At 42.0% G+C, this 12,013-nt stretch overlaps 2 protein-coding genes across 2 annotated transcripts; both read right to left on the reverse strand.

Annotated features, from left to right (window-relative positions):
• Nucleotides 1-129: 129 nt before the first annotated feature.
• Nucleotides 130-5,305, reverse strand: LOC115367704 (tissue alpha-L-fucosidase-like). The gene is made up of 8 exons (XM_030063588.1): nucleotides 4,732-5,305; nucleotides 4,481-4,615; nucleotides 4,084-4,221; nucleotides 3,807-3,912; nucleotides 3,449-3,649; nucleotides 2,145-2,335; nucleotides 1,160-1,259; nucleotides 130-817 (listed from the first exon to the last, which is right to left on the reverse strand). The coding sequence occupies exons 1-8, from the start codon at nucleotides 5,073-5,075 to the stop codon at nucleotides 683-685; spliced, it is 1,350 nt and encodes a 449-aa protein (XP_029919448.1). The 5' UTR covers nucleotides 5,076-5,305; the 3' UTR covers nucleotides 130-682.
• A 1,147-nt stretch (nucleotides 5,306-6,452) lies between these two features.
• LOC115367703 (tissue alpha-L-fucosidase-like) lies at nucleotides 6,453-11,922 on the reverse strand. The gene is made up of 7 exons (XM_030063587.1): nucleotides 11,503-11,922; nucleotides 10,914-11,048; nucleotides 10,112-10,355; nucleotides 9,014-9,214; nucleotides 8,141-8,331; nucleotides 7,274-7,373; nucleotides 6,453-7,172 (listed from the first exon to the last, which is right to left on the reverse strand). The coding sequence occupies exons 1-7, from the start codon at nucleotides 11,868-11,870 to the stop codon at nucleotides 7,035-7,037; spliced, it is 1,377 nt and encodes a 458-aa protein (XP_029919447.1). The 5' UTR covers nucleotides 11,871-11,922; the 3' UTR covers nucleotides 6,453-7,034.
• Between the last annotated feature and the right edge of the window lie 91 nt (nucleotides 11,923-12,013).

Raw genomic sequence — 12,013 nt, forward strand, 5'->3', positions numbered from 1 at the left:
GTATATTTAAAATTTGTGGTAAGTGCGATGTCTAATATCAAAGACATGAAAAAAATAGTCATCAAAACAAATTTAAACATTTGATGCACTGTTTAAATTCCTTCGATCTCTACATGAACACTCATCAAATTAATCTCAAAATCTTTTATTGTTATTTAAAAGCATACAGTACAAAAATAGAGTGTTTTGCATGTTCAAACAATCTATTAAAAAATTGTGAAGTGTCTCAGATGAAGAGCAATTAGCCAGCTAACAAACAGCAGGTAAAAAAAAAATCACAATCTGAATGGCAAGTAGTACTTTTCATTCAAAATCATTCAGTCATTTAAACAGAGCACAATTAACAATTACTGAGCTGTTAAGCCTTTATTCTTGAAAGCAACAAGGCATCATTTTCCTCACGCAGCATTTAAAAAAAAAAAAGGAAAAACAAATTAAAATGGAGTGCTCCATTCTTTCACTTTGTGACATGAGGCATCAAGCCTGCGTGCCTAACCTTTGAAGTGTTTCAGGTCACAGTGAGCCGGCATTGATGGAAAATACAATTCTACAACACAGGAGTTCCCTAATCACCCAGGAGCAATTCACTTTTCATCAAATTTCCCCTTACATTCTTACATTCTGTCAGTTTTTAGATAGCCTTTTTCAGCCTTGTGAGTTTATCACTTCAGGTCTCTGAGGCTCACTGGACACCGTCCAGTCTGAGAGTCCATGCCTGGCCGCTTGTGAAGGGGAGCTCAGGCAGGAGGACAATAAGGCCAGTATTGGGATATATTGAAGACCACTGCAAGGGCTTAGGATTGCCCAGTAAAGTCACCTGAGAGAGGGGGAAAAGACCAACGACATAGAGTGTAACACTTCCCCGCGGACAGGCATTCATCTCAAGCTACAGAAAAAAAAACTGAAGAGGAATCCTAAATCCAGTCTAACAGAATGACTGTTTACAAATCTTATAATCTAAGAAATGGAAGTTCAGGACTCTCACAACACTCTCACATTCACTTATAGGCCATGTATTTTCAGGGAAACTAAAACATTCAGTTCAAATTCTAACTTAACCCTATCCATAAGACTTCAGGTATATTGTGTTTAAACAATTTCCTTGGTTTCAAGGAAAGAGACGTTACGTATGAACAAACAAACGTCCCGGTCCACTTACCTTGGTGGTCTCTGATGTGCGAGGTTCAAACAGGTACAGTGTGGTCTGGGAAGGCTTGGTTGTCATGGTGGCATAGACAGTGGTGCCTTTAGAAGTGTACCTACAATCAGGAGGACAGGACATAACCAATAATGTGCACATCAGTTATTTCATCTGTCTCTTTGCTGTTTAATTGGATCAGAGTGACAGGAAGGGGAAGGTGGTTTTAATAATGAATAATGGGTTTTCCACCACCACTTGAGGATGACACAGTTGTTAATGACAAAGCATCTGAAGCTGCCAAAGGTGAAACACTTGCCATGCCATCTTTGATTGAGGCCACAAGTGCAGCATGGCTGGAAGTTTCAGCCAATAAAGAGCAAGGAAACATTTACCTAGAAGTACCCTAGAAGTAGGAGCTAGACTTAATTTGAAAAATATCAAAATCAAATGCAAGACTATTGATATTCCCCATGTAAAAATTTATCATGTTTGCAGCTCATCTTGCCTATCAAGGTTACTGCAGATGGGCTGCTTTCGCCCTCTGCTTCCTCAACATCTGTGGTGCCTTTATGGATACTTGTTACTTCAGCTTAGATAAATGTTGTATTACAGTTTGACAGCCCTTCAAGATTAGGCACAAGTGCTGGAGCGTGAATTTGACCAGCTGAGGGGAATGAGAGCAAGACTAGCAAACATGTTGCAGCCTCATACTGAAAAATGGATTCTGTAGCTTTACCAAGGCAAACCACAGTTAAAATGAAATGTCATCCCGATCAACAAAAAGACGGAAAAGTAGTCACAGACTTAGTTTGGGGGAAATTCAGAAGTTAGCTACAACTCCTACTACTCAGTTCACTAATTAATATGATATGGATAAGCATTTCTACCTAATGTCATCTGCTACCAATTTCTAAACCTTTTAACATCAAACTTACTGTATGTCTGTCTGATGGGATAAATTATTCGATCTTCCATCCATGATTCCATTCTCCCAGTTTCTTACCAGATTGGTACAGTTGCATTCTCGTTCTGGACCCGCCAGGGTTTGGAAGCGTAGATGGCCTCTCCATTGACCTTTAGCCAGGCACCAACACCCCTTAGCCTCTCCTCGAAGAGCGGTGGGATCATCCCGTCAGGTGTGGGACCCACATTCAGAAGGTAGTTCCCGCCCAGAGCCACAGTGCGAACTAGATCCTGTACAGGAGGAAACAGGACGACTGGTCAGACATAAGGAAGGACAAGGAGCCTCACTGATCACATTGTTGCTGCAGTACCAAGCAAAGAGCCCCCAAACAGATGACTGACACACTGTGTGTCTGACTTGACATTTGGTCAATATTCTCCTGACATCTGACACTATCAGGGCACGCTGCACACTATCAGTCAGGGCTGATAAAGCACACTTTCATTTTCAACTATTTCAAGACACACTGTTCCTGATTTAAATAAGCTGGCCTATACATCATATTAGATTAGATCTGATCAAATTGATTTGAATACATCAGATCAAATTTGATCAAATCAGAGCCAATCAAATAGATTAGGTGGAACTGTAAGTATCGAGAATAATACAAGTATTTACAGCAAAATAATAATAATAGCATGAGGGACTAAATGCAAATTTATATGTTAGCCAATGTTTACTCTTTCACAATTCACATTATAAATGCAGGGTGTGCAAAGTAAATTCCTTAGAAATTGTTAGACATACAGAATTAGGGATGCACAGATACTGATACCGGTATCAGTATTGGTACTGTGAGTGAATTCTACTTACTAGTAGTTGCTCGTGCACTGCTGTGGACTTGATTTGTTCAAATGTGAACTGCTTTGGAATTCATTTAAATGTAATCCATTCTTGTATAAAAGCTCTGTGTGTTTTACTACAGGCTCATGTAATCTTGCACATAGCAAACAACAGCAGCAAATAAGTAAACACATCATCATCATCATGAAAAAAGCTCTGGCATAAAATCAGTACTCGTCCCAAAGCCCAGGTATTGGAATTGGATCGGAAAAGTCAATCGGTGCATCCCTTTGCAGAATAAGCACCGTCATCTGTTCACAGTATTAAGTAGAGACACAGAGACAGTGTATAGACAGAGGAACACATGGACAAAAGTGTCCAGCCGGGCAAATGTTCAGTGTAGGCTATTTGCTTTCTCAACCTTACAGATATGGGTATCACTTCCAGAAATGTGTCCAAGACAGAACGATGTGCATTGGTGCACCTCATAAAAGCCACATCCAAAATATATGACCCTGGATATGGTAGGCAAACAGTGTGTGCTGTTGCAATCTTCTCACCTCAATGATAGTGTGCAGATCCATCAGCTCCTTCATCTTCATGTTGCGACGGTAACCCCAGGATAAAGTGTCCACTGATGTGCACTTCTCCCATTTGTGCTTGGGCAGCTTCCCAGGGGTGTACTTGTCTTCACAGTTGTAGTAGCCGCCATGTTTACAGGCACAGCCCGCCCCCCACCTGTCATTGGTCACGATGGTATCCTGAGACAAGAAAGATCTATTTTACAGCCAATTAAAAACTCAGCAATGCAACACAGAAGCCAAACCGGTAAATTTGCAGTAACAACACTTTTTTACACTCCTCACAGGGATGTTCTGCTGCCTGTCAAGCTTATATGCTTGTCATCAGGATGCTTACTTTGACAGGACTGTCATTATACAGCCAGGCAAGGAACTCGGTGGAGTTCCAGTAGGTGTCCGGTGCTTCCCAGTCCCCATCAGACCAGATTAACTCAGGCCTGTACCTACAGTCCAAGAGAGATACCGTGAAGGAGGTGCAACTCTTCTGCTGTGAGGCTGTAAAGTCGCACAATATGCACACACACACACACACACACACACACACACACACACACACACACACACCCCAAAGCCCCTCCACATACAACAGATGGTGTAATTTCAGTGCTACATACCTTACTACCATGTTATAAAGCTCTGGTAGTAGTTTATGAAATACAAACTCCTGGGATTTGAAGCCATTCTTCTTGTCAGACAGGTAGAGAGGGTGGAACCACTCGTACAAGGAGTTGTAGAGTCCATAGTGCAATGATCTAGATGAGAGGAAAAAGAGGACATTGTCTAATAAGGAAGTATGCACCCAAATGAAAACCTCACCTGAATAGGACATGGCGTACAACGACCGATCTTTCGTTATTCAATCATAAGCCTGAATAAAAATGTCATTATCACCCTGATGCAGACAACCTCAAGTAGGACTGTATGTTTCCAAGCTGAATTTATGCATCTTGACATTGATGTGTTAATAATACAACTACTGTTACTGTTAATACTGATCCACTGAGGGCCTACCTGTTGCGCACTGCCTCTGCCAGGTCTCCTACAAGGTCTCTGTGAGGACCGGTGTCAACAGAGTTCCAGTTCCAGGAGTTTGGAGACGCCCAGTTTGTAAATCCCTCATGATGTTTGGCAGTCAAGACGACATACCTGAGATTAAGCACATATGATACCGTGTGTGTTTGTGTGTGTGTGTGTGTATGTGCACCATAGGGTATCCAGCCAAATGGGAATACGGTGATATCACAGAGAGGAAAGGCACTCACTTTGCACCAGAAGCCTTGAACATATCTGCCCATTCTCCCGGGTCAAAGAACTGGGCGTGGAACTGGGGTGCGAACTCGGGGTAACTAAACCCGGGGGGGTAGTTCTCTGACATGAAGCGCACACACTTCGGGTCCGGAGGCTGCTGGCCTTGCCAATGCCACCAAAACCACTCGCTGCCAAACCCGGGGACAGAAAACACCCCCCAGTGGATAAAAATCCCCAGCTTGGCCTCGTCGTACCATGAAGGCAGCGGCCTGGCGTCCAGACTCTTCCAGTCGGGGCTGTACCGAGCCGAGGTGTGCGCCACTAATGCACCGAGAAACACGGCGCAGGCAAACAACATCACTGCAGCTTCCCTGGAAATTATTCCACTTACACACAAGCCTCGATGCCAGGAAGCACGCCGGACACGTTCAACAGTATTAACACTTCATCACGTCTCCAAAAACCAGTAAAACAGGCCTGCGAGGACGCTACAGTGCCGAATTTCCAGGCTGGAGCATCATATGATGGGAAGTTTTGTGTGGTGTGTGTTGTGTACCTCCGAGAGAAAAGTCATGTTTCCCGTCACGTGACTGTAATCACATGATACACGGAGACTGAATAGCGTGATCAGCACTGTTGCCAAAGTCTGCTTATTATAATGGACTGTAGGCTTGTTTTGTTTTTCAGAAGTGTGTGTGTGCGTGCGTGCGTGCGTGCGTGCGTGCGTGCGTGCGTGCGTGTGTGTGTGTGTGTGTGTGTGTGTGTGTGTGACTTGAGCTGAGCTGATGACAAGTCAAAAGACAGGTAATTTTCAGTATGAGAAGAATCTGTGTGTATGATTAACAGGACAGATGTGAATGGGTAAAAGGGTCGACAAGTTGCCTTTGTTTTGCATTCATCTATTTAATTACTTAGAGAAGGTCGTTGCATGCAGCACATTAACTTTGACTTTCCTTCATTCATTTATTCATTCTTCATTTTTGGTTGACCGGTTTTGTTCAGCTTCTGGCCTTTTTCGCACTGACTTTGAGTGACATTAAAATTCAGCACTGATCGAGTCCTTGTGATGTTCCGCAGATGATAGAAACAAGACTGAATGACCTTGTTTGTGTGTTTTCCAAAAGTGAGGTTGGTGTCAAAGAGCACACCCAGGTTCTTGACAGTTGATTTAAGGGAGCAAGAAAGGACTGGATATTATGATGCAGTTAGGACCAATGCTAAGGATCTCACTTTTATCAGAGTTTAAGAAAACTTAGTGACGTCCATTTTTTAAAATCTGATCGATAATTTGTTGATTGGAGATTGGAGTTCCAATAGACTTTACTGGGAGATACAGCTGTGTATCCTTTGTGTAGCAGTGGAATGAAATTTTGTGCCTATGTATGACGTGGCCAAAGCATGTACAGTGAAAATATTGGCCCTAGTTTTGACCCGTAAGGGACTCCAGAATTTACTAAAGAGTGAAGGGAGACATGGTCACCAACAGAAACAACAACAACAACAAAAAAAAGATATTTGAGAACAAAACCACTTCAAAATGTACCAACCCATCAAAATGTACCATCCCTGTCAATCAGAAGTTTATGGTGAAGGGTATCCAAAGCTGCACTTTAGTCCAGCAGTGCAAGAATGGGACATATACCAGTATCAGTTGTTCTAAAAAAGGTTATTTGTCACACTAATGAGCACAGTCCCTGTACTGTGATACTGTCTAAAACCTTATTGAAATTTTTCGTAAATGTTGTATTATGTCACCGTTTCGAGGAGTTGTAGGGAGACTCTCTCAAGGAGTCTTGCAAATAAAGTCATTTTGACATTGGCCTGTAAGTGCTGCAGTCTGATGGGTCGAGGCTGATTATTTTTAATGAGTGTTTGCACACAAGCAGCCCTCAAATATTCAGGGACGCAGCCAGAGGACAAGACAAGACAATATAAAATAAGTCAATAGAAGCAAAACAAAACATGATAATAGCACAGAAAACAATAAAACATAATTACCATAATAATATTTATAATTCATTGATTCATTTTCCAATCCGCTAAGCCGCAGGAGTTGCGAGGGTGCTGGAGCCTATCCCAGCGCTCATCGGGCGGGGGGGCAGGGGAACGCCTGGACAGGTTGCCAGTCCATCATAGGGCATCATATTAATTATATAATGATATAATATTCAACCCAAAATTAAAGCCTATAGATAGGTGATAGTAAATTAATAAATCATATTCTACCCAAAATTGTAACCCTACTGAAGTAATTTGCAATCACACAAAATAAAATGGAGCAAAATCTGTAACAAATGAATATATCAGGCATGTCCCCTCAGACTACTCCCTCCAGCTTCAGAGTCCAGGCGTTGCCACGGGACGCTGGCATTGCAGGCATGAGAATCAACAGCCCCGCTGCTTGTGTCAGTGGTGCCCACTTCAGTGGCACGTTAGGATAATCCAAAAGAGTAACCTGTGGACATAACATGCATCTTTTTGTAGGGTTCTCCATACAAACAAATCGCCACAAGTGGAATTTAACTTCATAGATGTAAGCGTGTGTTTAGGACCCACCTTGGTGGCCTTAGATGTCTTGGGTGATGTGAGCTCTAGTGGTTGTGTGGATGGCCAGCCCAGCATTATGGCATACACTGTACTATTCTTGGCAGTGTACCTGTAAGGGGAGCAAATGGCGGTTAGCACCTAACTACTAATACTGCTTGTATTATTTAAAATCACAACCAAATGGAAAATACCCTTGTTACCCATTCTCTATTCCATAACATACTTCTATTCAACAATATACATGCCAAAAAATTGTATATTTTTATAGTGTTTTAATTTTGTATCAAAACACCATTTTTATTTGTTGGACAATAGGTCTCAGACATCTGAAACAAGACTGACTAAACCGTTGCCCAAATACATTTTCTCTAGATGGAAGTTAAAACTTGAATATTTTTATCTGAAGGTTCCACGTTACACAGGAAAGTTCCACTCTTTAATGGCCCTGGATCCACAGATTTTTTTTTTTTCTATTTTCATATTAAAACAAATGTCCAAATGTCATAAATTATACTGATGGAATTAGGATGGCCTCATTTATTTCTCCCAACGATGATCGATTTTTTTTTTTTAGCTGGGAATCTCAAAAGTGCTGACAACATGACTTCTGAGGCTCATGCTGCATTTTAGTGGTTTCTTCTTGATATATGGGCATAAAAAAAAGATTCACTCAATTTGAAATAACACACAAACTTTTGAAACATTTTTGGAGGATGACTCCCTGTTACATCCTGTCCCCTATTGCATTCTGAATACATTCTAAATACATTGAATTATGGAAGCAGGACACCATCCAAAGCACTGCACAGGCTTTCCCACATCAGTTTTAACTGGACACTTTAATTTCTCCATAGCATTGTTTTAGAGCCCTCTCACCAGACAGTGACCGTGCTGTTCTCTGTCTGGATCCTCCAGGGCTTGGAAGCATAGATGGCTTCCTTATTGATTCCCAGCCAGGCACCAAGTCCCCTTAGCCTCTCCTCAAACACTGGAGCAATCATGCCATCTGCTGCAGGCCCGATGTTCAGCAGATAGTTACCGCCCATTGCCACCACATACACCATGTCCTGAGGAGAGAGAGGGACACACACAGCGAGACTCATCACTGAAACTGTGTTGCCTGTACACATTTGACTGTCTCAAATCCTAAAAGAAAAACAAAGCAACTCTGGAAACCAAAAAGTATTACAAAGCTCAGCCCAGACACTGACCAGCCTTCCAGCCAACTCTCAATGGAATTGAAAGCAAACTTTTGAAATGCCACAAAAAAGTGAATTTGGTGTGTTTCTATCTGCTGGGTTGGAGTTAAAAAACTAAACCACGGATAAATGGAGAGAGTATTTCAAGAACTGATTAGTATTTGGCAAGTTGTTCATATTATTTGGTATCAATTTATGTTGTCATAAATGTTATAAATTTCAAATTGACTCTGAAGACTACAACAAACAATGCATCTGGCAACAGTCCAGTGCAATGACTATAGGCCTACAAGCATGACAAATGTCTTTTACATGAGAGTGAATTAGGAGGTTCTCATCAATTGCAACAAGATTACTGGAAAACATTGTAAGAATAAAGAAAAGACCCCTAAAATTACCACAAAATTACTGTAAAAAAATATGAAAATAGTTATCATCCGAAGAAAATTACCATAAAAATACCTATGAATGTGCGTCAAAACTCTTGGCTGGACACTTAGTTTCTGTTGATTTTTACTACCAGTGAGCATCACCTCTTGAGACCTCTGACCTTTATGATGGAAGGCAGATCCATGACCTCGCTGAGCTGCATGTTTCTCCTGTAGCCCCAGGAGCGGGTGTCGATGGACTGGCACTTCTCCCACTTGTGCCCTGGTAGTTTACCAGGGGTGTACCTGTCAGCGCAGTTGTAGTAGCCCCCATGTTTGCAGTAGCAGCCTTTACCCCACCGGTCATTGGTCACCACCACATCCTGAAGAAGCACACAGGTCAGGTATGTTACATGATTAGGTAGATACCTGACACCATATTGTACAGTTAGAGAAATACACCAGTGTTGATCAACGTACCAACAAGTGATTAGGAAATAGACACCAAAATCATCATAGTTGCTGAAAGTGAAAGTTGACCCTAAAACAATATCTGACTTTGTAAAAAACTGAAAGCATTTTTGGGCAAGCCAACAGCGGGGCGGAGGGCAGAGATGGGTAGAACAGGCCGAAGTGTGTAGCGCAAGACATTATTATACATTACATTCACTTCTTATGGAAACAGGTACATTAGTTCCTGGTTGTTCAAAACACTATGTTGTTTTTGTATCTGATCTCTCTGAATTGTGATAATTTCCTACCAGTACCTACCAGATTTAGCCACATATCTGTCAGTAGATCTGCTCAGTCATGCAGGTCAGGAAGTGATAAGACAAAGGCAACTACACTTGTTGTTTCTCTTGGATGAATGGCGAAACACCACGTCTCAAAAATAGTGTTAGAATTTTCTCTGTGTTGGTGTAGTTCTTGAATAGCACGACACAAAAGCCGTGTATTTTTTTATTTATTTATTTATTTTTTTGGCAAGCAAATTAATCTTTAACTGGACATTTATGCAGTCAGGTGATTTATCGGGTGTTTCTCAATGGCTTTGAACAACTATCTACTTTACAATGAAATAATCAAAGATGTCACTTCCTGTTTGCTTAGCATCTTACATCATAAATACTACCTTCCAAATTATAATGTCCTCAATGCATGATCCATAGGTATTTCCCTAGATGAGATTAAATATCATATTCACTCAAGTATAGGCCTCCGTTACTTCATGACTGAAGGATATGGCTTCATGGGGCCAGTCTTCGCTAAACCTCTCTCACCTTCACTGGGCTGTCGTTGTAGAGCCAGGCCAGGAACTGGGTGGAGTTCCAGTATTCATCAGATGCCAGCCAGTCCCCATCAGACCAGATCAGTTCAGGCTTGTACACCTTCACAAGGTTCACTAAGTCTGGGAGAGTCCTCCAGGCAACAAAGTTCTGGGTCTTGAATCCTGAGGCTTCGTCCAACAAGAAAAGTGGGTTGTACCATTCAAAAAGAGAGTGGTACAGTCCAAAGTGCAGTGACCTGGTGACAAAGTACAATGGGTTAATATGCAAAATTATTTCATGCTATGGGCGCTGCAGCACAATTTTGTAAAAGTGAACCCATCAACCCCAAATATTCTCCTGGATAAGTACAATCTGTCTGTAGTCTTTAGAGGCTTAGAGGTGTGAGCTTGACAGTAATTTGTGTTTCCCTTCCAGCCCATTTCATATTTTATTGGTAATACAAACCCATGTTGTTTACATCCCCAAAATCTGTGTTGGAGGAGCAACCAAATACAAATTTGAAGTACAGCAGAGGCAGCAGTTTAGCCTAGTGGTTAGACTGACTGCCCTTTAACCACAGGGCTTGGATTCAAATCTCTGTGGCCTGCTGAAGTGTCTGTGAGCAAGAGCATCTGACCCTGGCCTCCTGAAGGTTTATGGGAATTAATAACATATGATATTATGTATTATTTATAACCTTATAAATTTCATCTCTGGCTTTTACACCTTGCTTGACCTCACTGAATATTCAGGGAAAGTAGAACACAGCTGTCGATGATATGATAGTAAAATCTGAATGCTAATATCTTGTCACCTGTTCCTGATGGCCACTGCCAGCTCTGCCACCAGGTCCCTGTGAGGACCGACGTCCACCGAGTTCCAGTTCCAGGAAGTCGGCGAGGGCCAGTTAGTGAAGCCCTCATGGTGCTTGGATGTGAACACCACATACCTGCCAAAGCATGTACACAAAACCACAGGCACAAACACCCACGCACACATACACACACATTTAGATAGGCAAATGAGCAGGAGCTCTTTCAAAGGAAAAATAATTGCCTCTGCAGTCACTGCCTTGTGACGGAATGCTTATGAGTAAATATGAGCTTTGAAAAGCATTTGTCTATGGTAACCAAAGATAAAACGACCATTCTTGGCAAATAGTACAGGAAGCCAGTACATACATGTCTGACAAAAAAAAAAAAAAAAAAAAAAAAAAAAAAAAACGACAGGCAGGTGTGGCTACATACTGTGGCTGAGCAAGCACAACCAACAAAAAGCGGTGATGCAGTCAGTAAAAAAAAAAAAAAAACAGCTTTGTCTAACCTTTTGTACATAAGAGACAAAAATATACAATAATGGCCAAAAACAGCTGTAATGGGATATATTTAAAGGGATGATCTTACTTGGCTCCGGAGGCATGGAATAGCTCTGCCCAGCTGTCAGGGTTGAAGAATTCCGCGTGAAACTTGTGCGCAAAATCCGTGTACTCGAACCCTGTTGGATAGTTTTTCCGCATGAACTCAACTTCTTCTGCGCGTTTTTTGGACTCCCACCAGTACCAGAACCACTCGCTGTACTCCCCAAAAGCGGGGACAGAGAAAACCCCCCAGTGGACAAAAATCCCTATCTTGGCTTCATCAAACCATGCGGGCAGGGGTCTGGCATCCAGACTCTTCCAGTCAGCTGTGTAGCGCGCCGCGCACCCACGTCCCGATATGAAAACGGTGACAAGAGCGGTCCATGAAATAATAGGTACAAAATTAAGTGCCATTAAGAATGAAGGTACATGACAACTCAGCTGCTCTTTCCTGTATACGCGCAAATACCAGTCTTGTGACATGCGGAGGAGGAATCCAGGAAGCATATCAGAATAAATGCACTTTCATTTCTCTACAGGCATGGTGAAATTAAAAA

The sequence above is a fragment of the Myripristis murdjan genome, chromosome 11, assembly GCF_902150065.1.
Source record: "Myripristis murdjan chromosome 11, fMyrMur1.1, whole genome shotgun sequence".
Lineage (NCBI taxonomy): Eukaryota > Metazoa > Chordata > Actinopteri > Holocentriformes > Holocentridae > Myripristis > Myripristis murdjan.